General features: G+C 54.3%; 2 protein-coding genes across 2 annotated transcripts; both read left to right on the plus strand.

Moving 5' to 3' along the window:
- Window positions 1–986: 986 nt before the first annotated feature.
- NPFFR1 (neuropeptide FF receptor 1) lies at window positions 987–6,388 on the plus strand. The gene is made up of 4 exons (XM_068139259.1): window positions 987–1,054; window positions 2,734–3,030; window positions 5,073–5,172; window positions 5,508–6,388. Exons 1-4 carry the CDS (start codon window positions 1,012–1,014, stop codon window positions 6,301–6,303), a joined length of 1,236 nt encoding a protein of 411 aa, XP_067995360.1. The 5' UTR covers window positions 987–1,011; the 3' UTR covers window positions 6,304–6,388.
- Window positions 6,389–7,838: 1,450 nt separating this feature from the next.
- On the plus strand, window positions 7,839–26,694 carry PPA1 (inorganic pyrophosphatase 1). Its single transcript, XM_068140336.1, has 11 exons — window positions 7,839–7,946; window positions 8,153–8,217; window positions 14,483–14,536; window positions 15,513–15,632; window positions 18,127–18,213; window positions 18,454–18,580; window positions 19,829–19,956; window positions 22,348–22,433; window positions 23,002–23,071; window positions 24,819–24,858; window positions 26,357–26,694. Exons 1-11 carry the CDS (start codon window positions 7,883–7,885, stop codon window positions 26,386–26,388), a joined length of 873 nt encoding a protein of 290 aa, XP_067996437.1. The 5' UTR covers window positions 7,839–7,882; the 3' UTR covers window positions 26,389–26,694.
- The last annotated feature ends 1,038 nt before the right edge of the window (window positions 26,695–27,732 follow it).

Here is a 27,732-nt window from a genome sequence, read left to right on the forward strand (position 1 = left end):
TGCAGGCCAGGATGCCATTGGCCTTCTTGGCCACCTGGGCACACTGCTGGCTTATATTCATCTGCTGCCAACCAGTACCCCCAGGTCCCTTTCTGCCTGGCTGCTCTCCAGCTACTCTGACCCCAGCCTGTAGCACTGTATGGGGAAAGGAAGAGCTCCAAGAGGAGCTGTAGAGCTCAGGATGGGGTCCTGGAAGGATGGTAGCTCCTTGGTGGAAGGGAGGCCACTACTGGGTGTCCCTTGGCAGCTGGCTGCCTGCAGAACAAGTCCTGGGAGAAACTGCAGCTGTTATCTCCAAATGCCTTGTTTAAACCTCTCCTTTGTGTTTGCTCCTTTGTGGTTTTGAGGAACAAACTCTTCCCAGCGGTGTGGGCTGGCTGGGGGCTGCCAGGAATTGTTGATCCTGGAAATATTTGACTTCTAGGCTTGCCCAAGCCCGGCTTTGGGAAAAGACCGTGGTAAGAAGGGGGTTGCTGATGTCGGTAGAGACGGAGGAGCTGGAGTCAGAGCAGTTTGGGGGCAGGACCAGCACCCCTAAGGACCGTGCTGCTTTTCTCCTACACCTGGGGTGAGGGGGACACACGTGTGTCCTCCCCACTTGTTCTGGGGCTCCCAGCATGTTTGCCCACCCCGGGATGAGCAGGAGGACTGCTGGGAACATCAGCCAGCAGCCATCAAGTGCCAGCATCATCGTGGGTGACAAGGGATATGTGTAGCCTTACCCTCCCCAGGCACCACACCCACTCCGGCTCTCCCCTCGCCTTCCGTGGGCTTGTTCCTCCCCCACACCACCCCGTGCTGCCTCGGTACCCCGGTATCCATGGCGATGGGAGGATGTCCCCCCCGTCATCCCCCTCCTCCTCACCGCTGCAGCCGCCAAGCAGCCGCAACCAGCGAGGCAGCACCGCTGTACCGGCACCGGGGCTCAGCCCCGGGCTGGGGGGCACTGGGGAAGGAACGGGGACAAACTCCCCCCGCACGGCCCCTCCCCACCCCTCACCCCCCGACCTCATGCCAGCGATGCACCCCCCGGAGCCAGCCCGGGCTGGCGGAGGTGAGTACCAAGACCTGATTTCTTTCATTTTACTCCCAAATAAAGGCATTCAGCCGCACACCCCGATTGCACCAGCCCAGCCTCTTCCCTGAGGGGGTTTCCCACAGCCAGGCAAGGTGGACCCCCATCTCCTTGCCACCCTGCTCTGGGTCCCCCCTGTCCCCTCGTCACCGCAGCTGAGAGGTGCAGCAGAAGCTTCGCTCCATCCATTCATCCACCCGGCACCGACCCAGGCGCTCCGCAGCCCCTTCCTTTCCCTTTCCTCCTTGAAGCCGCCTGGAATGCTTCATCCTCAGGACGCTCACCTCCCGCTAATGCCGCAAGATGTTGCAGCCCAGAGACCTAAAGTCCACCAAAGTTTCGGGTTTAATAACGCAGGCTTTGGGCAATCTCCTGGCAGCCTTTGCTGTATGACTTCTGCCTAGCGAAGCCGGTTGGTGCGAGCGGACCTGCTGCCAACCGGCTGGAGCATGGTGCCCCAGCAGCTCCCAGCTTTCTTGCCTCTTCCAGAGGCTCCTTCTCCGGTGTTGGTGCTGCCAAGCCTCCCCAGCACCTTTCTGAAGCCCTGCTGGGGACGTGTTGGCGAATCCCGCAGCCCGGACAGGGCTGTAGCCTCGGGGCAGCTTGTGGTGCCGGGGACTGGGCTCAGAGCCGGGGGGGAGATGACACTGCCGCCCACCATGAGGTGGCTTTCAAGTGCTTTCTCCACGCAGGGCTGACCTACAGGCAGTTAGGCTGAGCCCTAAAGCCAAAGAAAATGTTGCCTTTCCTTGCCTTAAAACTGAGCTTGGCTTTGCCCAGAGTTAAGTCCTGTCGCCACTGCAGGCATCCTCCTGTGTCCCTGCTAGCACACAGCTGAGGGATTCCCGAGTGCTGCTCAGACCTGCCACCCCTCATTAAATCTCTGGGGAAAAAACGCCACCTCCCTCTCCATCAGGAGCTCTCAGGCTCCCAGGTATCATAATTACATCTAATTATTGCTTTAGACCTGAGAGGAAGGCAAGGTCTCCTCTTCCCCAGCCCATCTCCCTCAGATCCTGCAGCTTCGCTGGGCAGAAGAAGGTTTTACGGGATCTCAGACAGCAAAGGGAAAGCAGCAGCAGGCACCCAGGAGATGAGATGCTCCCAGCCTGGCTATGCTGGGGGACCACACAGGCACAGCTGCCACACAGCTGGAGGGTTGAGGTGTCAGATTGTGGATTTGTCCTTCCTTGCTTCATCCCTTTAAATAGAAGAAAACCCATGAGGACAGGATGTCTTTCGGGGCTGCTTTAAGCCCTCACTGAAATCATGACAGAAATAATGATGGCACAAAATGATGATGGTCTAAAACAAAAAGAATGGCATTCAACAGTGATGGCATTCAGTAGTGATGGCATTAAATAATGGTGTCATCAAATAATAATGGTATCAAATAATGATGGCATTACATAATAATGGCATCAAATAATAATGGTTTCAAATCATAATTAAGCCAACGTGCTGCAGTGCCTGGGGCTGCCTAACCCAAGGGGGAGAAGGAGGCTCGTTGGGGCACTGAGCTGGTGCCAGCAGGGCACATCCCAGCCAGGCTGGGCACTGGCACACATATGAAAAGCCACCTCTGAGGGCACTGAGAAGCAAAGGGAACAATCACTTTATCCTCTCCCAGCTCCGGTCTCCTGCCTTCCCTTCTCCAGGTCCTTCCAACAGCAGCTGGCCCAACTCCACCACCAGCCAGAACCACCTCCTGAGGGAGAACTACACCTTCTCAGCTTACTACCAGCACTCCTCCCCCGTGGCTGCCATGTTCATCCTGGCCTACACCTTCATCTTCCTCATGTGCATGGTCGGCAACTTCCTGGTGTGCTTCATCGTGGTGAAGAACCGCCAGATGCGGACAGTCACCAACATGTTCATCCTCAACCTGGCCATCAGTGACCTGCTGGTGGGCATCTTCTGCATGCCCACCACCTTGGTGGACAACCTCATCACGGGTGAGCAGGGCAGCAGAGGGGCAAGAGGCAAGGCTGGGAGGGAAGGAGGTGGGGAGAGTGGTGAAGCCCTGGAATAGGTTGTCGAGGCCCCGTCCCTGGAGGTGTTTAAGCCCAGGCTGGCTGAGGCTGTGGCCAGGCTGATCTAGTGTGGGGTGTCCCTGCCCATGGCAGGGGGGTTGGAACTAGATGATCCTTGTGGTCCCTTCCAACCCTGAATGATACTATGATACTGTGATACCTCCTTTCTGCCCTCCACACCTGAGGACATCCCATGGGGGATTTTTGTACTGAGGGTAGGTGGTGGCCATTAAAAATAAAATACTGATTAGTGGGGGGGGGGGGGGGGGGGGGGCGAAATCCTTTTTTTCAGGGAGGTTTTGGACATTTTAGGCAAAATAGGTATGACCTTAATGCATCTTTTGCATATTTATTTATCCTCCATTCTCCACCAAACAGCACTGAAAGAAAAACCCCAACTTCTTCCACTGATCTTCTCCCACGCTGGCTCAGCTCTGCCCACTGACCTTCCAGAAGATAAAAGGGCAACACTGAGGGGGTTGGCAGGAGCTTAGGTGTGCTGGTAGCTGAGTCTGTGGGGCAGAGTCTGTATTTATTTATTTATTATGGGGTGCAATTTATTTCTTTCCCCACCCACCTCAGCCCAAGAAACAAGGTGAAGGTCCTTCTGAGCCCAAGGTTGGTCCCTGTGATGACATTTGAGCAGGTTTGTGAGCAGATGAAGAAGGGAAGAAGCAGCATTTTGCATGCCACTCATCATAACAGGTTTAGGCTGGATGATGGGAAGAAGTTCTTGCCAGAAAGAGAGACTGGCCATGGGAATGAGTTGCCCAGGGAGGTGGTGGAGTCACCAGCCCTGGAAGTGTTTTAAAAGAGACTGGATGAGGCACTTGGTGCCAGGGTTTAGTTGATTAGATAGTGCTGGGTGATAGGTTGGACTTGATGATCTCAAAGGTCTCTTCCAGCCTGGTTAATTCTGTATTCTGTAATCTGTATTTAAAGCCTTATGTAAGGGTAGGAGAAATTACAGCCACAACCCTACCTGAGCTTCTGAGTAGTATAATATTACAAATCTGGGGGCTTTTCTCCAAGCATCTGTACTGTTAAGGCCATCTTTGTATAAGCCTTTGCATTGGATTCATGGCCAACATTAATGGCCTGAGCTTCAACAGGTCCTGCACTTGGGTCACAGCAACCCCAAGCAGGGCTCCAGGCTTGGGGCAGTGCGGCTGGAAAGCTGCTGGCAGAAAGGGACCTGGGGGCTCTAATGGACAAGCAGCTGAATAGGAGCCAGCAGTGTGCCCAGGTGGCCAAGAAAGCCAATGGCATCATGGCTTGGATCAGAAATGCTGTGGCCAGCAGGGGCAGGGAGGGGATTGTCCCCTTGTGCTCAGCTCTGGTGAGGCCACACCTTGAGTGCTGTGTCCAGTTTGGGGCTCCTCAATACAAGAGAGATGTGGAGGTGCTGGAGGCTGGAGAAGGGCCTGGAGAATAAATCTGATGAGGAGCAACTGAAGGAGCTGGCAATGGTTAGTGTGAAATAAGAGGAGGCTGAGGGGAGACCTCCTGCCTCTCTACAGCTACCTGCAAGGAGGTTGTGGAGAGGCTGCTGCTGGTCTCTGCTCACAGTGATAGAACAAGAGCGAATGGCCTCAAACTACGACTGGGTAGGTTTAGACTGGACATTAGGAACAATTTTTTCATGGAAAGAGTGGTCAAGGATTGGAATGTGCTGCCCAGGGAGTCCCCAACCCTGGATGTGTTTGAAGATGGTTTGGATGTGGTGCTTGGGGATATGGTTTAGGGGTAACCATTGTAGAGTAGGCTTATCAGTTGGACTTGGTGATCCCCAGGGTCTTTTCCAACCTGAATGTTGCTGTGATTCTGTGATAAGGCAAAATTACAGGCACTCTTGGGAGCCCCCCCATCCAACACCATGGTAGATGGGGACATCTAGAGGAAGCTGGTGCTGGACCCAGCCAAGCCAAAGGCACACCTCCAGTTTTCATGGTGTCTCCTTGCAGGGTGGCCCTTTGACAACGCCATGTGCAAGATGAGTGGCTTGGTGCAGGGCATGTCTGTCTCTGCCTCTGTTTTCACGCTGGTGGCCATCGCCGTGGAGAGGTACAGCGGTGTGGGGATGAGTGGAGGTGGGGACAAAGCCACCCCCCAGCATGTTCAGGTGTCCCATGCGGAGTTCCATCACGAGGAAATCATCCCCAGGGGCATCATGAGCATGACCCATCTCTCCAGAAGGACCTGTCCATAGGGTATCCCAGCGAGGTGTCATTTCCCACCCTGGGCTGAAAGCATCGAAGCTGGAGTGATCCCAACCCTTCTCTGCCACCAAAAGTCAACCCACCTTACTCTCCCTTCCCACCCCTGGGTCCTGGCCACCCTCCTTCCCCAGGGATGTCCCACCAGGTGCCTAAAGCTAGGTTCTGCCTCCCCACACACAGGTTTCGATGCATTGTCCACCCCTTCCGGCAGAAGCTGACGCTGAAGAAAGCCCTGGTGACCATCACCATCATCTGGGTGCTGGCCCTGCTGATCATGTGCCCTGCTGCCATCACCCTGACTGTCACCAGGGAGGAGCACCACTTCATGGTGGACACCTACAACAACTCCTACCCCCTCTACTCCTGTTGGGAGGCCTGGCCCGAGACGGGGATGAGGAGGATCTACACCACCGTCCTCTTCTCCCACATCTACGTGGCCCCCCTGGCCCTCATTGTCATCATGTACGCCCGCATTGCCTTCAAGCTCTTCAAGTCGGCGGCGCCTGCCCGCGGTCAGGAGGAGCAGGAGGGGAGGAAAGTCTCCCGGAGGAAGGCCAAGGTCATCAACATGCTCATCATCGTCGCCCTCTTCTTCACCCTCTCCTGGCTGCCCCTCTGGACGCTGATGCTGCTGATGGACTACGGGCGGCTGAGCGAGGGCCAGCTCCACCTGGTCACCGTCTACGTCTTCCCCTTTGCCCACTGGTTGGCCTTCTTCAACAGCAGTGCCAACCCCATCATCTACGGCTACTTCAACGAGAACTTCAGGCGGGGCTTTCAGGAGGCCTTCAGGGCCCCTTTCTGCTCACCCCACCACCACCGCCAGCCCTACGCCCCCAGGAGCCATGGCCGCAGCATCCTCTTCGCCACCCGCAACCGCGTCTTTGCCCGGGCCCAGGGCAGCGACTCTCTGCCCGCTTCCGAGTCGGGGCCGTTGGCCCCACGCCCCACCAGTGTCCGTGCCTGGGACGGCTGAGCTGCCGCCCTGGCTAGCGGCCACCTCAGCGTGGGGTTGCAGGGTGGGGCAGGGGGGATTGGCCAGCAGGCACACAAATAAAGGCTTTGGACAGGAGTGCTTTTTGCTGCTAAAAAATGGCTGAGTGGCCAAGCCTGGAGCGGTGATCAATGGGAGCTCAATCCTGTTGGTGACCAGGCACAAGTGGTGCTCCCCAGGGCTCAGTGCTGGGACTGGTTCTCTTGAGTAGCTTTATCAGCCCTGCAGCTCTGTGCACGGTGCCAACAGCCTGGCTTGCAGAGGCAGGGCAGTGGCACGGCTGAGGTCTGTTTCCTAAAGCAAGTTGAGGAGTACTGCCTCAATCCTGTTGGTGACCAGGCACGAGTGGTGCTCCTCAGGGCTCAGTGCTGGGACTGGTTCTCTTGAGCAGCTTTATCAGACCTGCAGCTCTGTGCACGGTGCCAACAGCCTGGCTGCAGAGGCAGGGCAGTGACACAGCTGAGGTCTGTTTCCTAAAGCAAGTTGAGGAGTACTGCCTCACTACAGGAAGGACATTGAGGCACTGGAGCAGGTCCAGGGAAGGGCAATGGAGCAGGTCCAAAGAACGGCAAAGGAGCAGGTCCAGGGAAGGGCAATGGAGCAGGTCCAGGGAAGGTGAATGGAACAGGTCCAGGGATGGGAAATGAAGCAGGTCCAGGGAAGGGCAATGGAGTAGGTCCAGGGAAGGTGAATGGAACAGATCCAGGGAAGGGCAACAGAGCAGGTCCAGAGAAGGGTAATGGAGCAGATCCAGGGGAGGGTAATGGAGCAGGTCCAGAGAAGGGCAATGGAGCAGGTCTAGAGATGGGCAATGGAGCAGGTCCAGGGAAGGGCAATGGAGCAGGTCCAGGGAAGGTGAATGGAACAGATCCAGGGAAGGGCAACAGAACAGGTCCAGAGAAGGGCAATGGAGCAGGTCTAGAGATGGGCAATGGAGCAGGTCCAGGGAAGGGCAATGGAGCAGGTCCAGGGAAAGGTGATGGAGCTGGTGAAGGGTCTGGAGAACAGTGCTGGTGAGGAGCAGCTGAGCGACCTGGTGTTGATACAGCCTGGAGAAAAGGAGGCTGAGGGGAGACCTCATCGCTCACCACCACACCCTGAAAGGAGATCGGAACGATGAGGGAGGTTCAGACTGGACACCACGTTACAAAACAAAAGCAAACCAAACCCAAACACCACTTTATTGAAGGAGCGATTAAACGCCGAACCAGGCTGCCCAGGGCACCGGCGGAGTCCCCACCCCTGGAGGGCTTTCAACGCCGCTGAACGCTTGGACTCCACTCCACGAGCGCCGCGCCTCCGCCATGTTGGCTGAGCCGGCTGCCCCGCGCCACGCGGACGCGCGCCCCCGCCCGCCACTGGTCGTGGCGGGCGGGGGCGCGCGTCCGCGTGGCGCGGTGGGGAGAAGCGAGGGGGGGGGTGTTGAGGGGTGGAAGCCAGCCAGCTCGCCGGCAATCCCTTCGGCGCCTGCGCAGTGCGCCCCCCGGCGGCGCGGAGGGGGGCGTGTGCGGCGGCGCATGCGCGCTGCGGCAGCCGGCAGGCTGAGGGCAGGCCGGGCAGCATGGCGGGGTACAGCGTGGAGGAGCGCGCCGCGCCGCACAGCCTGGAGTACCGCCTCTTCTTCAGTGAGGCCTTTCCCCCTCGGCCTCTCGGGGCTTGGGGTGAATGGGAGGGAGGGGGGAGGGGAGAAGCTTGGCGGCGGGGGGGGGGGGGGGGGGGGTAGGTTTGAGGTGCCAGCCTCACCTGAGGGGAGCATCCCGCCTCAGGAGGGTAGGGGCCTGGAGGCTGTCCCGGTGAGGCAGGCTCTGACTCGCTGCCTCTTGCCTCGCAGAGGATGCCGCCGGCAGCTACATCTCCCCCTTCCACGATATCCCTATCTACGCGGATGCCGGCAAGGTAAGAGGGGAGAAAGGACACCGAGGCAGGTGGCTGGTGTGGCCTCGCTGCGGGGCTGGGCCTGGAGCCTGAGCGGTGTCCCGGGAGCTCTGTAGGCCTGGGGTCCCCAGAGGAGGCTCCCAGTTGCTCACAGCTGGCCTGGGGTCCCCCGAGGGAGGCTCCCAGTTGCTCACAGCTGGCCCTGGGGTCCCCAGAGGAGGCTCCCAGTTGCTCACAGCTGGCCCTGGGGTCCCCAGAGGAGGCTCCCAGTTGCTCGTAGCTGGCCCTGGGGTCCCCAGAGGAGGCTCCCAGTTGCTCGTAGCTGGCCTGGGGTCCCCAGAGGAGGCTCCCAGTTGCTCACAGCTGGCCCTGGGGTCCCCAGAGGAGGCTCCCAGTTGCTCACAGCTGGCCCTGGGGTCCCCAGAGGAGGCTCCCAGTTGCTCACAGCTGGCCCTGGGGTCCCCAGAGGAGGCTCCCAGTTGCTCGTAGCTGGCCTGGGGTCCCCGAGGGAGGCCCCAAGTTCCTTATGTTGCCTCTTAGCAGGGGCACCTAAAGCATTGCCAGGTCTTGCAAAGAATGAATTCCCTTTCCTCTTAGTCAGAGCCTCAGGAAGAGTGATGTAGGAGAAAAGGGTGGATCATCTCATTCTCCTGTTCATGTCTGAGATACAAATGGTGGTTTGGAACTTGCCCATGAGGTCACAGGAAAGGGTTTTGGGTTAAAAGGATCAACACCATTTAGCTCAATATTTGCATACACTCCTCTTTTTGTGCTTTCTGGTGTTTCAGGCTGGAGTTTTGACTGCAGTAAGGCTACTTTATGACTGCAGTAAGGCTACTTTATGCCTGCAGCGTCAGCAGCTACTGAGCATAGAATCACAGAGTGGTCAGGGTTGGAAGGGACCTCAAGGCTCAGCCAGTTCCAACCCCCCTGCCATGGCCAGGGACACCTCACACTGCAGCAGGTTGCTCACAGCCACATCCAGCCTGGCTGCAAAAAGCTTCCAGGGATGAGGCTTCCACCACCTTCTGCAGAAGGGGAGGATATTAAATTCTGGCTGCAGCAGCTCCTGGCAGCCTCTTGCCTCCCTTTTTAGTGCAGGTGGGGGGAACCTGCCACATGCAGTGCTGTCACATCCTTCCAGCAGCTCTAGTCAAATTTGGCTGCTGTGAATCACTGCCTGAAACACCCCAGGAAACCCAAGCAGCTGTGTTTCACATTTCACTGAGTGCTTTTGCAGTGGAAGCTTGGGCTCTCTGACTCTTCCTTACCTTTGTGGCTTGTCTCTAATTGGGGGTGGGGGGGTGGGAGGGGGTATTTAGCCCACATTAGAAAGCTCTGCAGCCTGGGAAATGGGGTGGGTGAACTGTCTGAATGTGTGTGCTTCTGTTCCTTGGGAGGTGGAGAGTGGTTATGGGAAAGGAAAAATGGGGAGGGAGAAGAATATGCAAAATGGAGAGCTGAACATCTAAGAGGTAGCTGCTGGAGCTTTGAAGTGTTCAGGATATGCTCTGGCAAGTGGCATGAGAGTGGTGAAGCCCTGGAATGGGTTGTCCAGGGAGGTGGTTGAGGCCCTGTCCCTGGAGGTGTTTAAGCCCAGGCTGGCTGAGGCTCTGGCCAGGCTGATCCAGTGTGGGGTGTCCCTGCCCATGGCAGGGGGGTTGGAACTAGCTGATCCTTGTGGTCCCTTCCAACCCTGACTGATACTATGATACTATGAAGTCTGAGGTGGCTTTTGCCTGCTCAGGAGGGGACAGATGGATTGTGATGATCAAGGAGAGCAATGAAGCAGTTTGTGCAGCCAGGTGGGGAAAGCAGATCTCAACTGCAGGTGTCTGAAAGGTAGCTGGGACAAGGGAAACCCAGCTGATCCTGTGCTTTGCAAACACTCACAGAGCAGGGGAGTGTGTGTAGGGGTGAGGAGGGTTCCCTTGGGCTGGGAATGATTAACAAGGGAAGCTGGGCTACTGGTGTGCCTTCAGGCACTTAGTGCTGCTTGCCAGAGTCCCTCTGGGGCTAATGCTGTTTGCCAGGTCATTAAGAGAAGCAAGTAACCACTGAAGGTCACAGCCCCTGAAGTTACACAACAATGCTGATCACATTAGACCTCTGTCTGTGGCTGGAGCTCCTCTCTGCAGAGATTTTACTCCTTACTTAGCTGCTTCGTTACCAGCTGTGGTAGGGAGCCCAGCTTGGAGCAAAAGGTTGTCTTACTCTGTCTAGGCTCCTTGATCTTTATCCTTAAGACACTGAGAGGATTGCAGGGTGGTTTGTTGTTGGGTGCTGACCTTATCTGTACCTGTGCCTCTTGCTATGGCAAGGGAGTGACCTTGGGCTACTTGCTGGGTGTCTTGGGCTGCCAGTGGCCCTGTGGGGAAACTGCAAGGCTGGCAAAGGTGCACCCCCAGGTCACCTTTCCTCACCTGCAAAGTCAGCACTGCTTGCCTCAGTCCTTTCCTGGAGTTACTTAGAAACAAAAATAGCATTTTTACATCTGGACTGCAGTCCTGGGACCAATCTTCTTTGACATCTTTGCCACTGACATGGACAGGGGCACCAAGGGCACCCCAGTGAATTCACTGACAACATCAAGCTGTGTGGTGCAGCTGACAGGCTGGAGGGAAGGGATCCATCCAGAGAGACCTGGACAGGCTGCAGAGCTGGGCCCATGACAGCCTCATGAGGTTCAACAAGACCAAGGGCAGGGTCCTGCAGCTGGGTCGAGGCAATCCCAGGCACAAATCCAGGCTGGGCAGGGACTGGCTGGAAAGCAGCCTCGAAGAAAGACTTGGTGCTGATGGATAAGAAGTTCAACATGAGCCAGCAGTAAGCACTTCCAGCCCAGAAAGCCAACCAGAGCCTCGGCTGCAGCAAGAGAGTGTGGCCAGCAGGTTGAGGAAGGTGATTCTCCCCCTCTGCTCAGCTCTGGGGAGACCCCACCTGGAGTACTGCCTCCAGTTCTGGAGCCTCTATTACAAGAGGGATGTGGAGGTGCTGGAAGGTGTCCAGAGAAGGGCCATGAGGATGAGCAGAGGGCTGGAGCTGCTCTGCTATGGAGACAGACTGAAGGAGTTGGGGCTGTTCAGTCTGGAGAAGAGAAGGCTCTGAGGAGACGTTCTTGTGGCCTTCCAGTGTCTGAAGGGGGCTCCAAGAAAGCTGGGGAGGGACTTTTGAGGGTGTCAGGGAGGGATAGGACTGGGGGGAATGGAACAAAACTAGAAGTGGGTAGATTGAGATTGGATGTTAGGCAGAAGTTGTTGCCCATGAGGGTGGTGAGAGCGTGGCACAGGCTGCCCAGGGAGGTGGTGGAAGCCTCCTGCCTGGAGGTGTTTGCAGCCAGGCTGGATGTGGCTGTGAGCAGCCTGCTGTGGTGTGAGGTGTCCCTGCCCATGGCAGGGGGGTTGGAACTGGCTGAGCCTTGAGGTCCCTTCCAACACTGACAGTTCTGTGATTGTGTGAAATGAATGCTGAGCCACTGCAGTAACAAACTTCTGCTAGGGGAGGGTGTGGACAAAGTCAATGATGTAACAGCACTGGTTGCATAAGAGTGATCTAATTATGGTGCAATACAGGTGCAAGGGAGTTTTGCAGTCTAAGGCTGCTTAAGGTAGGGATTAGGAACTTTGTCAGGGCTAGGGAGTGAGGTTTGTCTTGACTCAAAGCCATCACCTCTTCAAACAGCAAGTGTGAAGGTTCAAGCATGGAACAGACTAAAGAGGAGCCTGACACTGAGCTCTCAAGAGGCCTCTCAGCCCAGCTAGAATCAACTGGAGAGGTTTTTAAGCATCACCTGTGAAGCAGAGAGTCCAACCTATGGCTTTATGTCTCTCCCAGACTTCTGTTCTCACACCATGCTGCTGCTGAGGTCTGCTTTTGTAGGAGTGTCAGCTTAGAGAAGCTCAAGCATCTTTCCTTGCTTCAAGTGAGACTAGAATATTGGAGTGGGATGTTCTAGGTTGTTCAGAGCTATTTCCCACTTTATTAAACAGGTGGCTTGCTCCTGTAGGCCTTGTCCCTTCTATGTTGTCAGAGTGGCCCTTGCTGGAGCATTAAGTTCTTTGTGTATTAATATGTCTTAACACCTCATTTACATCCAGGCTGCCTTTGAGTCACTTTAACCTTCTGTTCTGAAAGCTGGGAAGGTGATGGAGATGTTCCTAGGTGGCAGCTGATAGAGTGTGGGTAACCTCAATCTGGCTTTTCCTGGTGTCTTCAGTGTCATTCAGCTTTGGGTTGCCATGCAGCTGGCTGGAAGGCCAATGGCATCCTGGGGTGCATCGAGAACAGTGTGGCAAGTGGTTTGAGGGAGGTTCTCCTCCCTCTTTACTCTGCCCTGGTGAGGCCACATCTGCAGTATTGTGTCCATTCCTGGGCTCCCCTGCTCAAGAAGGACAGGGAGTTGCAGGAGAGGGTACAGCAAAGGGCTACAAAGATGCTGAGGGGGCTGGAGCATCTCTGTGATGTGTTTCTTGTAGTCTAGGAGAGAGCAGACTGAGGAGGATCTCATCAGTGATATTAAATACTTCAAGGGTGAGGTGAGGAGGATGGAGCCAGTCTGCTTTCAGTGGTACCCAGGGACAGGACAAGGGGCAACAGGCACAAACTTGAATGTGAGAAGTTCCATCGGAACATGAGGAGCTTCTGTAATGTAAGGGTGGCAGAGCACTGGAGCAGGCTGCCCAGAGAGGTGGTGGAGTCATTCAGAACCTACCTGGGTGTGTCCCTGTGTGACCTTCTCTAGGTGGACCTGCCTTGGCAGGGGGAGGTTAGACTCTTATGATCTCCAGAGGTCCCTTCCAACCCCCAACATTCTGTGACTTCTACCATGAGAGGCTGAGGGAGCTGGGTCTCTTTAGCTTGGAGGAGTCTGAGGGGTGACCTTATACAGATGTGCAGGGTGAGTGCCCAGAGGCTGGAGCCAGGCTCTGCTGGGGGATGCCAAATGCCAGCACAAGGGGCACTGGTGGAAGCTGAGGTATAGGAAGTTCCATGGAAACAGGAGGAAGATTTTTTTTCCCTATGAGGGTGACAGAACACTGGAACAGGCTGCCCAGGGGGGTTGTGGAGTCTCCCTCTCTGGAGATACTCAAAACCCACCTGGATGTATCACAGTATCACCAAGGTTGGAAGAGACCTCAAAGAGCATCGAGTCCAACCTGTCACCACAGACCTCATGACTAGACCATGGCACCAAGTGCCACATCCAATCCCCTCTTGAACAACTCCAGGGATGGAGACTCCACCACCTCTCTGGGCAGCACATTCCAATGACCAATGACTCTCTCAGTGAAGAACTTTCTCCTCACCTCCAGCCTAAACTTCCCCTGGCATAGCTTGAGACTGTGTCCTCTTGTTCTGGTGCTGCTTGCCTGGGAGAAGAGACCAACCCCCACCTGGCTACAACCTCCCTCCAGGTAGTTGTAGAGAGCAATGAGGTCTCCCCTGAGCCTCCTCTTCTCCAGGCTAAGCAACCCCAGCTCCCTCAGCCTCTCCTCACAGGGCTGTGCTCAAGGCCTCTCCCCAGCCTTGTTGCCCTTCTCTGGACACCTTCCAGCATCTCAACATCTTTCCTAACCTGAGGGGCCCAGAACTGGCCACAGGACTCAAGGTGTGGCCTAACCAATGCAGAGTCCAGGGGCACAATGCCCTCCCTGCTACTGCTGGCCACACTGTTCCTGATGCAGGCCAGGATGCCATTGACCTTCTTGGCCACCTGGGCACACTGCTGGCTCATGTTCAGACGGCTGTCAATCAGCACCCCCAGGTCCCTCTCTGTTTGGCAGCTCTCAGCCACTCTGACCCCAGCCTGTAGCTCTGCCTGGGGTTGCTGTGGCCAAAGTGCAGCCCCTGGCACTTGGACTTGTTGAATGCCATCCTGTTGGCCTCTGCCCATCTGTCCAGTCAGTCGAGGTCCCTCTGCAGAGCCCTTCTGCCCTCTCACTGACCAACATCTGCTCCCAGCTTGGTGTCATCTGCAGATTTGCTGATGACTGACTCCATGCCCTCATCCAGATCATCAGTGAAGCTGTTAAAGAGGCTGGGGCCCAGCACTGATCCCTGGGGGTTGGACTGGATGATCTTCTGAGCTTCCTTCCAGCCCCTAACGTTCTGTGATTCTGGGACTTCCATGGCACTGGAGGGGAAAAGAAAAAGAAACCAAAAGAAGACAACAACAGGGGAAAAATGTTCTGAGGTGTCTGTCTTTCCTGTCTAATTATTTATGTCCCCCAGTTTCAAGTGTGGCCTTGAGATTCCTTCCTGTTGATTGGTGTTTTGCTTTCCTCAGAATGTGTTCAACATGGTTGTGGAAGTACCTCGATGGACAAACGCTAAAATGGAGGTAACTGTATGACTCTTCTTAGCTTTCAGTGCTTGAGCTGACTAATCTGTTAATGCTTGGCCTTGCTGATTCTCTCCTCCTCACCTCCACCTCCTGAAGCAGAGTGGTTTCTGAGTGCTCCTGTAAATATTTGCTCAATGACTGAGCTGTAGTGCGGAGGCCGAGACCTGCGGAAGTTGGAATTCATAGACTCATCATAGAATGCCTTGAGTGGGAAGGGACCTTTAAAGGTCATCTAGATCAACCCTCCTGCCATGGGCAGGGACACCTTCCACTAGATCAGGTTGCTCAAGGCCTCAGCTTCCTGGCCTTGAACACCTCCAGGGAGGAGGTTTGTATCTACGTCTGCTGAAACCATATCCCGGGAGGTGGCAATGGAAGAGGAAATGGAGTTGTCCAATATCTGCTGTTGGCCTCGGGGTCAGCTCCTGATCACAGGATGTCAGGGGTTAGAAGGGACCTCCAAAGATCATCAAGTCCACCCCCCCCTGCCAGAGCAGGACCACAGAATCTAGCACAGCTTGCACAGGAACACATCCAGATGGGTCTGGAAAGTCTCCAGAGAAGGAGACTCCACAACCTCCCTGGGCAGCCTGCTCCAGGGCTCTGGGACCCTCACAACGAAGTTCTTCCTCAAGCTGAGGTGGAACCTCCTATGCTGTAGTTTATATCCATTAACCCCTGTCCCTTCCTGCCATGAATGTCATGGCAAGGTTTTCTCCTCACTCCTAGAAGCAAAAGCACTTTCAGGTTGCCCTTCCTGCAAACATCCATTCTTGTGTCATAATTAATTCATAGAGTCAGAGAGTCACAGAGTTGTTTGGGTTGGACTCTCCAAGGCTGAGTCCAAACCTCCTGCCTTGTCAGTCAGCAGCCAGCTTTGTTACCTAAATAAATAATTTAATGATTTGTCTGGGTGGTTTGGTTTTGTTTTTTTCTTAGCAAAACAGGGAGGTTTCTGTAACTTCTCTTTCAGATTGCAACAAAGGATCCCTTGAACCCCATCAAGCAAGACGTGAAGAAAGGAAAGCTGCGCTTCGTAGCCAACGTGTTCCCCCACAAGGGTTACATCTGGAACTACGGTGCTATCCCACAGGTAGCTTCTCTTGGGGGCTCATCCTTTCTGCTGGGCTGAAAGCAAGGGTTTGAAGTAGAGGGAGGCTTGCAGCTAATGCTGTGAAGAGGGAGAATGAGCAGTTGCTGCTGGTGAGCTACCTGCTGTGTCCCTCCTCTCTTTGGCCGCTCGGCAGCTTGGTTGGACAGCAGCTGGCAGGTCCTTGTCTTTGGATAATGGAAGCTGTCACCACCCAAGGAAGATGAAGGTTCATCCCAGGGGGCAACTAGCAGTGCAAAGCCTTCAGTTCTTTCTTGATGAAGCATTAAAGAGGTGAAGTTTTAAACGAATGGTACAGGATCATAGAATGATAGAATGGATTGGAAAGGACCTCAAAGAACAGCTTGTTCTGACCTCCTTGCAGGAACACTTCCCACTAGACCAGGTTGCTCAAAGCCTCATCCAACCTGGCTTTGAACACCTCCAAGGAGGGGGCAGGATTTTGGGGTACAGCCCTTAGGTTGAATCTTTACAGAAGATTCTATTTGGACAATGACAAACAGATCTGGAGACTTTACCTTTCCTGTTGCTGCCCATCTTACTGTTCAGAGTCTAAACCACACAACCAGCCTGGATGATGGTAGATGTCCTGAGTTTAGTGTTGGGTTTGAGAAGGGCTCTCAGCAGTCTAGAGGATATGTGAGGCAGGCTATCTGCATCTGCACAGGCAGACTTTGTCTGAAGCAGCTGGTGTGGTGGGGGCAGCAGACAGTGACACCTGGACATCTGTCTGGATGCATCATGAGCTCTTGGCTATCCTAGTGGTGTCCTGGGAAGAGCATTCCTCCTTTTTCTCTCTCACCAACCTTAAAGGTAGATGCTCCTTAGGGTGCCCATAGGCACAGTGTCCTTGCACTCCTGACCAGGAGCTTGTTTCAAGCAGTTTCCTGGGTTTTGGAGACATAGCTCAAGAGCTTTCTAGAATCCTGTCTTTCATCTCCTGCTCCCCACTCTAGGGGAGAAGCACAGGGACTCTGCACCCTTGTCACTGCTCTAGCAGGACAGCATGTCTGTAATTCCTTAATTCAAAGGAAGCAATACACCCTGCCTGGTCTTCCACCTCTGTCAGGCTGCTATCTGGACTTCAGGAAGTGTCTGTTAAGAGATGACTGAGGAGAGGAACAGGCAGGCAGCCAAATCACTTAAGTGTCTTTTATAGATGTGAACTTCACCTTTATGCAGCCATGGGCCTGGAGGAGCAAGTCTGGAGAGCTGTGGGGGAAAAGTGTGGGTGGTGGGAGGGGGCAGCTCACCCTTGGCAAGATAAGACCTTTCATCTCAAATTCACTTACTGCCCAGAAAGCAAATCACGTCCTGGGCTGCAGCAAGAGAAGCATAGCCAGCAGGGTGAGGGAGGGGATTCTCCCCCTCTACTCTGCTCTGGGGAGACCCCACCTGGAGTACTGCATCCAGTTCTGGAGCCCCTAGCACAGGAAGGATCTGGAGGTGCTGGAATGTGTCCAGAGAAGGGCCAGGAGGATGAGCAGAGGGTTGGATCTCCTCTCCTATGGAGACAGGCTAAGAGAGCTGGGTCTGTTCAGTCTGGAGGAGAGAAGGCTCTGAGGAGACCTTCTTGTGGCCTTCCAGTGTCTGAAGGGGGCTACAAGAAAGCTGGGGAGGGACTTTTGAGGCTGTCAGGTAGGGATAGGACTGGGGGAATGGAGCAAAACTAGGAGTGGGGAGATTGAGATTGGATGTGAGGCAGAAGTTGTTCCCCATGAGGGTGGTGAGAGCCTGGCACAGGTTGCCCAGGGAGGTGGTGGAAGCCTCCTGCCTGGAGGTGTTTGCAGCCAGGCTGGATGTGGCTGTGAGCAACCTGCTGTAGTATGAGGTGTCCCTGCCCATGGCAGGGGGCTTGGAACTGGCTGATGTTTAAGGTCCCTTCCAACCCTAACAAGTCTGTGGTTCTATCATTCAAAGCACATTTGCAGGCACATAAAGCCCTGCAAGCCAGCATCAAGTGGGCCAGCATCATCTGTGCCTTGGAGGCAATTGCATGCCTGAAATCACAGTTGAATTGTGACCTCTGAGATCATCAAGTCAATGAACCTGCTCTTTGTTTCCACTTACAGTATCATAGTATCAGTCAGGGTTGGAAGGGACCACAAGGATCAGCCAGTTCCAACCCCCCTGCCATGGGCAGGGACACCCCACACTAGATCAGCCTGGACAGAGCCTCAGCCAGCCTGGCCTTAAACACCTCCAGGGACAGGGCCCCAACCACCTCCCTGGACAACCCATTCCAGGGCTTCACCACTCTCATGGGGAAGAACTTCCTCCTCACCTCCAGCCTGAATCTCCCCACCTCCAGCTTCATTCCATTCCCCCTAGTCCTATCACTGCCTGAGATCCTGAGCAGTCCCTCCCCAGCCTTTCTGTAGCCCCCTTCAGATACTGAGAGCTTGAGAGCTTACTCCTTACACTTGAGAGCTTACTCCTGTGTGTGTTTGGTGGGGGGTTGGTTTTTGTTTTGCAGACTTGGGAGGACCCAGGGCACAAAGATGAGAACACTGGCTGCTGCGGAGACAACGATCCCATTGACGTCTGTGAGATCGGCAGCAAGGTAAGGCACGCCTGGAACTATCCTGAGGCAGGGTTCACTTCCCACCTCCTCTGCCTTTTTACTTCCCTCCACTAACTTCTGGAGCTGGTTGATGATTTCCTGAGGCAGAAGCCAAGGCTGAGAAGCAACAGCTAATTCTGTGGCACACTGCTGCTCGCCGAGCGCTCGCAGCTTGTGCCAGCTCCTGCTGTGCATTCCTGGGGTGCAGCAGCACAGACGACAAGGTCATTGTCCTTGCAGGTCTGCTCTCGAGGAGAAGTCATCAAAGTGAAGGTGCTGGGCACCCTGGCACTGATTGATGAGGGGGAGACAGACTGGAAAGTAATTGCTATCAATGTTGAAGACCCTGAGGCAGACAGCTATAATGGTAAGTACCAGGTGTGAGGAACAGGCTTTTAGTGTTTCTCCCTTCAGAGCCTGCAAGTAACCTTCCAGTCAGGATATAGGCTTGTTCCTTCTGTGCCAGGGTGTTAATCACTGGAAGGACAGCAGGGCAGGGTGTTATCAACCCTACAGCAAAGCATTTTAAGGCTGATTGTCCCAAATTGTCAGTCCTCTGCCCAGCCTGGCATCTCAAAGTGCCTGTGCAGCCTGTCCTCTTGAGCAGAAGGAAAGGGGTTGTCCAGTGAGTCTCTAATCAAAGCTGTCTCATGCCCCTGGGGACACTTGGGAGATACTTGGAAAACTGACTTGCCCATGCAGATATCCACTCTGAGTCTTTGCTGTACCCAGGAGTAGCAGAGAAGAGCAGGGTAGTAGCTCATAAAAATCATAGAATCCTTTAGTTTGGGAGATGAGACTGAGAGCAGCCCTGCAGAAAGGGACTTGGGGGTGCTAATGGGTAAGAAACTGGATGTGAGCCACCAATGGGCACTGGCAGCCCAAATGACATCAGAGAGGTGATTCTGCCCCACTGCTCTGGTGAGTCCTCACCTGGAGGTATTGTGCCCAGCTGTGGGGCTCTCAACACAGGAGTGACATGGACCTGCTAGAACAGGTCCAGAGGAGGGCCATGAAGATGATCAGAGGGCTGGAGCACCATCCCTATGGGGGCAGGCTGGGAGACTTGTGGTTGTTCTGCCTGAAGAAGAGAAGGCTCTGGGAAAACCTTATAGCTGCATACCAGTAGCTGAAGGGGACCTGTGGGAAGGCTGGGGAAGGACTGTTCAGAAGGGCCTGTGGTGACAGGATGAGAGCCAGTGGTTTGAAGCAGGGTAGATTTAGGTTGGACATTGGGAGGAAGTTCTTCAGAATGCAAGTGATGAAATACTGGACCAGCTTGCCCAGAGATGTGGTGGAGGCCTCATCCCTGGAGACATTTAAGGTTAAACTTGATGGGGCCCTGAGCAACCTGATCTAATTGGAGACATCCCTGCTTGCTGCAGGGGGTTTGGACAAGATGACCTTTGAGGATCCCTTCCAGCCTCATGCATTTGGTGATGCAGTCCATTAACCTTTCCCTAGCAAGCCATCTCCCCAGGCACCACATCTACACAGCTCACAAACACATCCAGGATGGTGACTCAACCACTGCCCTGGGCAGCCTCCAGAATGCCTGCAGCTGAGGAGCTTGTGTCACTAGATCTGGCTTAACAAACCTTTTCTTCCTGCCTAGATATCAATGATGTCAGAAGGTTGAAGCCTGGCTACTTGGAAGCTACAGTGGACTGGTTCAGAAGGTACAAAGTGCCTGATGGGAAGCCAGAGAACCAGTTTGCTTTTAATGGCGAGTTCAAAGACAAGGTAGGATGGCTTTGCTTGGTGCTGAGAGTGTGCACAGACACCCTGCCCAAATGGATGAGCTCAAGGTGCATGGGGACATCAGGGAGTGGCTGTTCAGGGTGAATTTTTCTGGGGCTGCTGAGAGCTGTCTTCATTCTTCCTGCTGGTTTCCAGTCTGCTTGCTCCCAGCCTAGGAGTACTAGAAGGAAAAGCATAGGGCAGTAGCCCTGCTGCTCTTGGCTATTCTCCCTGGAGGTGTTCAAGGCCAGGTTGGGTGAGGCCTTGAGCAACCTGGTCCAGTGGGAGGTGTCCCTGCCCATGGCAGGGGGGTTGAAACTGGATGACCTTTAGGGTCCCTTCCAACCCAAACCATTCTGTGGCCTCCATGTGGGATCACTTCAGGGTTGGGAGCATCCATGTCAAGGTCTAGATGGGAAACACCAGGTTTATTTGCTTTGGCTCTGAAGTAAAGGGTGCTTGACATCACTGTTTGCTCACTGGTTTTGTTCAAGTGAGTTAACTGGAGGAGTTAAAACACTTCTTCCCCCAGGTGTAAAAGTGTTCCCTCACACCTTTTGAGCAAGGCTTTGTCTTGGCAGTTATTCCTCCTCTTCTCTTTGGTGGGTCAGGTAACTCACTGCTCCTGAAGGGGTTAAACCCTTCTTCTGCACCTTCCTTCTGCCAGTCCTGCTGGCCCCTGAGCTGGTTAGTGAGGAGACTCAGCTCCAGAACTGGTGCAGAGGAGGGAAAGGAAGGAGTAAAGGGAGCTGAAATGACAGTCATGGAACTTGGCCCACGTGGTCAGATGGGCTGCCCCTCAGGATGGGTGAAACCAGAATGGAGGCCAGGGTGGAAAGCAGGGACAAAGAACCTTGCACATGTTCCTACAGTGTTTTATTTGGCTCCCTGTGGTAGCAAACCAGGATATTCATTTCTGCTGCTTATGCTAACAAAGAGTTGGGTGGCTTCCTTCTCCACTTGGCAGGTGAAGGCCTGAACATGTTCTGCCGCTTTCTTAAGGGAAAAAGCCACAATAGGCTTGGCAGCAGCTGCTTTGTGGAGTAACTGAGAGGCTTCCTGTTGATCTAGCTGAATGATTAGCTTGAAGTGGAAGAAAGCTCACAGCTAGGTGGAGATCAGCTCACTGCTGGAGACAAACTGAGTGGGAGGAGCAGTGGGGTGGAGGTGCACTGGCCCAAGACCACAGTATCTGTGGTTGGTTTCTTCTGGCCTTGATGGGTGACCTTGGTGTGTCCTCCCATCTCAAAAGTCAAGTCTGTGTCAGCAACAGGGTGACCAGCAGGAGCAGGGCAGTGATTGTCCCACTGTGTACAGCACTCAAGTCTGTGTCAGCAACAGGGTGACCAGCAGGAGCAGGGCAGTGATTGTCCCACTGTGTACAGCACTCAAGTCTGTGTCAGCAACAGGGTGACCAGCAGGAGCAGGGCAGTGATTGCCCCACTGTGTACAGCACTCAAGTCTGTGTCAGCAACAGGGTGACCAGCAGGAGCAGGGCAGTGATTGTCCCACTGTGTACAGCACTCAAGTCTGTGTCAGCAACAGGGTGACCAGCAGGAGCAGGGCAGTGATTGTCCCACTGTGTACAGCACTCAAGTTTCTGTCAGCAACAGGGTGACCAGCAGGAGCAGGGCAGTGATTGTCCCACTGTGTACAGCACTAGGGAGGCCACACCTTGAGTCCTGGGGTCAGCTTTGGAGCCTTCCCTACAAAAAGACATCAAGGTGCTGGAACAGGTCCAGATCAGTGCAGCAAAGCTGGGGAAGGGGGAAGAACAGGTCTGGTGAGGGCAGCTCAGGGACTTGGGGTGCTTTATCCTGGAGAAAAGGAGGCTGAGGGGAGACCACCTGGCTCTCTACCACTGCCTGCAAGGAGGTTGGAGTGAGGTGGGGAGTTGGTCTCCTCTCCCTAGTAACAAGTTCCAGGACAAGAGGAAATGGCCTGAAATTGCACCAAGGGAGGTTTGGGTTGGACATTAGAAGAAACTCTGCTGACAAGGTCCTCCAAGACTGGAACAGGCTCCCCAGAGAGGTGGCTGAATCCCCATCCCTGGAGGGGTTTAAAAGCCATGTAGAGATGGTGCTGAGGGACATGGTTTAACACCAGATTTGACAGAGAATGGTTGGACTAGATGATCTTAAAAGTCTTTTTTCCAACCAAACCAATTCTCTGATCCTAACCCCATTTGTGTTGTAAAATCCTCTGTTGTGAGCTGGGAGGTTGCTGCTGTTTCCAAAAGGCTCAGGGATGGGAGAGGTCTCTCTGAGTCCCTTGCCAGGTCAGCCACTGTTTAAGATCAGCTTACAAAGCCAGGCTTGCATGGACCTGATGTTCAGGAGAAGGTGTTGCAGTGTTTACACACAAGGTGATGTTTGCTCTGCTCTCCTCCTGCAGGATTTTGCCATCAGTGTCATCAAGAGCACTCACGAGCACTGGAAAGCTTTAATAGCAAAGAAGACTGACGGAGGGGAGATCAACTGGTGGGCTCCTGGGGGTGGGGCTGGAGGGGTGGGCTCCTGGGGGGGGTGGAGGGTGGGCTCCTGTTGGGGGTGGAGGTTGTGCATGGTCCTTTTCCCACAACAAATCACCCTGAAGCCCTCTTTCCTCAGTGCTGCCACGCTTGCTGTTAGCTGCTGGCTGTCTCCTCCCATCTGTCCCCTTCACTGGATGATAGAATTGTCAGGGTTGGAAAGGACCCCAAGGATCAGCCAGTTCCAAGCCCCCTGCCATGGGCAGGGACACTTCACACTGCAGCAGGTTGCTCACAGCCACATCCAGCCTGGTTGCAGGATGAGGCTTCCACCACCTCCCTGGGCAACCTGTACTAGGCTCTCATCACCCTCATGGGGAACAACTTCTTCCTAACATCCAATCTCAATCTCCCCTCCTCTAGCTTGCATCCATCCCCCCTAGTCCTATCACTCCCCAACACCCTAAGAAGTCCCTCACTTTGGCACCTAGATCCATGATCCTTAGCACTGCATGATTTGATGCTCTTGGGGGAGAGGTTTGTCTTTCACCTTCTCACAAGCAACTCTTCTCTTCTAGCACAAACCTGACTGTGTCTGACAGCCCTTTCTGCTGCAGTCAAGAGTGTGCAAAAGCTACTGTGGATGCAGTAAGTACAAAGTGGAGTGTCCAACCCCCAGCCTTTAGTCTGTCCTAACCCCCAGGATGATTTGTGTGGTGCCAAAATCTGCCCTCACTGTGTGAACAGCTTGCTGTGTGCTCAGAGTGTTTGGGATGACTGAACACAGCACCTGTTTCTGGTTAAATGGGGTGGATGTGGAACTAGACAAGTGTTCCTCAAGAGGCTTCTCCTTGCCCTAGGTCATCTAGGAGATGGAATCCAAAACAGTTTGTGTGAAGAGCTGAACTTCAGCTTGGCTGTCAGCTGTTCAGTGTTTTAACTGTTTGGTCTTCCAAGAGCCTCACAGGTCTCTCTGAGATGAGGAGGTCTTGATTCCTGAGAGTCTTGCAGCCAAGGACAGTGCCTCCTTTGCAATGAGAAGCTCCCAAGTTCCCAGTGTAGTGCTCCTGTCTACTCACAGGACTTAACTCTGTCTCCCTAGGCTTGTGAAGTAGCAGTGTCTTGGTTTCAGAAGTGCTTGAATCCTCTGCTGGTATCCAAATTGCTTTAGGTTTTTCAAAGCACAGCCCTCCAGGAGGATGTCACCAGCTGAGGACCCTTCTCTGTCTTTGGTTGTTAAACATCAAGTGAAAGCTCCTCAGAGGAGTTTTCAGGAGGCCTTTGTTCTTCTATTGCACTATCAGACTGCAAGTTTAAACTGAACAGGCTGCCTGCAGCTAGATAGAGGCTGGAGTGGTAGCTGCTTGTGGTGAGAAGCAGGTGGCACTGCAGCCTGTCCTTGGAGCAGAGCAGCTCTGGCATGTAGGACATCTGTGGAATGAGGGTGACAGGACTCCTGCTGCAGATGGAATAGTTTATTCCCTCTCAGCTGACTTAACACTGGCTGCCACAGACCATTTATACTCCTTAGATCTTAAACTCTGCCTACTAAAGCCTGGTGCAGCTCTAAGTGATGTCAGGGCAATCCCAAGCACCCATATAGGCTGGGCAGGGATTGGCTTGAAAGCAGCCCTGAAGAAAAGGATTTGGGGGTGGTGGTGCATGAGGAGCTCAACATGAGCCAGCAGTGAGCACTTGCAGCCCAGAAAGCCAACCTGAGCCTGGGCTGCAGGAAGAGAAGTGTGGCCAGCAGGTTGAGGAAGGTGATTCTCCCCCTCTGCTCTGCCCTGATGAGACCCCACCTGGAGTACTGTGTCCAGTTCTGGAGCCTATATTACAAGAAGGATCTGGAGGTGCTGGAAGGTGTCCAGAGAAGGGCCAGGAGGATGAGCGGAGGGCTGGAGCACCTCTCCTATGAGGACAGACTGAGGGAGTTGGGGCTGTTCAGTCTGGAGAAGAGAAGGCTCTGAGGAGACCTCATTGTGGCCTTCCAGTGTCTGAAGGGGGCTACAAGAAAGCTGGGGAGAGACTTTTGAGGGTGTCAGGGAGTGATAGGACTGGGGGGAATGGAACAAAACTAGAAGTGAGTAGATTGAGATTGGCTGTGAGGCAGAAGTTGTTGCCCATGAGGGTGGTGAGAGCCTGGCACAGGTTGCCCAGGGAGGTGGTGGAAGCCTCACTCCTGCCTGGAGGTGTTTGCAGCCAGGCTGGATGTGGCTGTGAGCAACCTGCTGCAGTGTGAGGTGTCCCTGGCCATGGCAGGGGGGTTGGAACTGGCTGAGCCTTGAGGTCCCTTCCAGCCCTGACAATTCTATGAGTCTGTGTCTAGTGAGCTTCAGGTGTGAGGTCAGCCTCTGTCAGCAGCTGCTCCTTCCTAATGCACTTCTCGTTTCAGGCACCACCCTGTAAAGCTGCCAACCCCATCCCACCTGAAGGTAAGGCTCAGAACCCATGTTTACTTTCCATTATTGAGTGGAGGCTTCCTCACAGGAATTCCCATTTGGAAAACAGGAAACATCTTGCCTGATGGCTGGGTGTGGCTCTATCACTAGGAGAAATATTGGACCTTGTGGGATCTAAGTTGTGTCAGTACCGCAGTTGGGTTCCTGAAGAACTTCTGTGGTAGCCATACTTCCTTGAGGCAGGCAAGTGCAAGGTGTCCTTGTCCATGGCATGGTGGTTGGAACTAGATGATCTTGAGGGCCTGGATTCCTCAGTACAGGAAGGACATGGACCTGATGGAGATGGTCCAGAGGAAAGCCATGAAAATGATCAGGGGGTTGGAGCAGCTCTGCTATGAGGACAGGTTGAGGGTGAGGTGTTCAGCCTGGAGAAGAGGAGGCTCCAAGGAGACCTGATAACTTTCCAGTACCTGAAGGGGGCTACAAGAAGGCTGGGGAGAAACTGTTTAGAAAGGCCTGCAGTGACAGGATGAGGGGCAGGGGCTTTAAACTGGAGAAGAGCAGATTTAGATTGGATGTTAGGAACAAGCTCTTTACTATGGGGGTGGTGGAACACTGGAACAGGTTGCCCAGGGAGGTGGTTTGGGCCAGGAGGTGAGGCTTGACAGGGCTCTGGGTGGCCTGGTCTAGCTGAGGATGTCCCTTTCTGCTGAAGGGGGCTTGGAATAGATGACCTTTGGAGGCCCTTCCAGCCTGGACCATTCTATGATGCTATAGTGGTAGGTAGGAGACCTGAGGTGTCATAATTGACTCTAGAAGAGATCAGGTTTGTAGCAGGCCCTGAAGGAGCTGCCCTGCAGAGGACTGGAGGGCAGTGACAGCAGGAGAGCAGGTTTAGTTCTTCCCAAAGAGAGGTTCCATCAATATCCTCACAGGCAGACGTCAATCACCTCTTCAGTGCTTCATTTCCTGCTGACCCACCAGTAGGAGATCTGTCACTGAACGAGTGTCCACTGGGAGCTGGTAATGAGCCTGTGGACACCTCACTGGGCTGTTGTCCTTCCACATGAGGTGGCAACAACCACAGAGAGTCTGGACACTGCTGTGACAGGGACAAGCCCCTGTCAGAAGGTAGTGATGGTGGTGAGAGGCCTCAGAGGTGTGACAGAGAGGAGCTAGGCTCTCGCTTCCAGTCTTCTCATGGGTACTAATAAACCTGCAGAGAAGTTCATGTCTTCTGTGTGGGCATGCAAGTTGGGAGGTAGAATGAGTTGACCTCTCTGAGTCAGCTGAGCCAGAGAGCTGAGCTGGCTCTGGCCTGTTGTCTTCACCTCAGCTGCATCACGCTTGGTGACTTCTTCAGGAAGGCAAACACAGAGACAGAGCCCCACAGGAGCCTCTTGGGTTGTTGACAGGAGTGGGAGGAGGCCCCTGCAGTGGAGGTGATGCATACAGCAGCCTGTGACTGCTTGGTAAGTGGGTGACTACCAGAGGACTAACCCCCTGTGGGGCTTTGTTCTGCCTCACACAGTTGACAAGTGGTTCTACTACCAGAAGAACTAAGGCCTGCGGATGGGGGGCGGGGAGACGGCTGCGTCCTCCCCACCGAGGAGTCATCAGAACATAGACCAGAAGAATAGCTTCAGTGTCGACCAGAAGACCTTGCCTGCAACATTTCCTGATGTAGAATTCCTTGTCTAGCAGTGATGTGCCTGCTGCATCGAGGTCTGGTGGAGCCTAGAGGACCTAATTTATCAAGTGGAAGCACCCTGCTGGTGCGTGGCTGTGCGGTGTACTTTGTAAGCGCGACGGAAGGTCGCTCACCTGGTACGTGGCTGGATGCTAGAAATAAAAACTACTGACACTAGAGCCTGTCCTCCCCCCTCCCCCACCAAGGGATGGATGGGGACCCTCAGATGTGCACTCCTTTGCTGGGGGGGTTTGGAGAAGCATTTGGTTTTGCTTAGCCAGTGGGGGTTAGATGAGGGGACAGTGAGGTGAATTGAGATCTGGCCACAGGAGAGAGCTCAGATCAATGACAGAGTCCAGTTGGAGTCCTAGTGGTGTCCCCCAGAGGTCAGGACTGGGTCCAGTCTTGTGCAGCATCTTCATCAATGGACCCAGATGAAGTAGCCCCTCAGGCAGTTTGCTGATGATACCAAACTGGGAGGTGAGGCTGACACCCTGTCGGGCTGTGCTGCAATTCAACCTGACCTGGCCAGGCTGCAGAGCTGGGCAGAGGGGCACCTCATGAAGCAAGTGTAAAGCCTTGCACCTGGGGAGCCCCCTGCACCAGTACAGGTGAGGGGAAAATAACTGCAGAAGGACCTGGGAGTGCTGGTGGGCAACTTCCCCATGAGCCAGCAGTGTGCCCTTGTGGCCGAGAAGGCCAAGGGTATCTTGGGGGGCATTCAGAAGAGTATGGCCAGTCAGGCCACATCTCGAGTACTGATTCCAGTTCTGGGCTCCCCCATTCAAGAGAGACAAGAAACTACTAGAGGGAGTTCAGTGGAGGCTGCAAAGATGCTGAGGGGCCTGGAGAATCTGAGGAGGAAAGGCTGAGGGTCTTGGGGTTGTTTAGCCTGGAGAAGAGCAGCCTGATCAATAAGGGGGGGCGGGGAGAGAAGATTGGGTCAAATGCTGTTCAGTGGTGCCCAGTGACAGGACAAGGAGCAGTGGGCACAAACTGGAACCCAACAGGTTCCATCTGAACAGAATGAAAACATTCTTTGCTGTGAGGGTGCTGGAGCCCTGGAGCAGGCTGCCTAGAGAGGTTGTGGAGTTGTCTTCTCTGGAGAGCTTCCAAACCCAACTGGACGTCGCACTGCTGGGCAGGCTGCTGTGGGTGCCCCTGCTTTAGCAGGGCACTTGGACTAGGTCATCTCCAGAGGTCCCTTTAACCCCCAA

This window comes from Melanerpes formicivorus, unplaced genomic scaffold (genome assembly GCF_026170545.1).
Source record: "Melanerpes formicivorus ecotype bairdi unplaced genomic scaffold, bMelFor1.0.p_v2 SCAF_6, whole genome shotgun sequence".
In the NCBI taxonomy this organism is placed as follows: domain Eukaryota; kingdom Metazoa; phylum Chordata; class Aves; order Piciformes; family Picidae; genus Melanerpes; species Melanerpes formicivorus.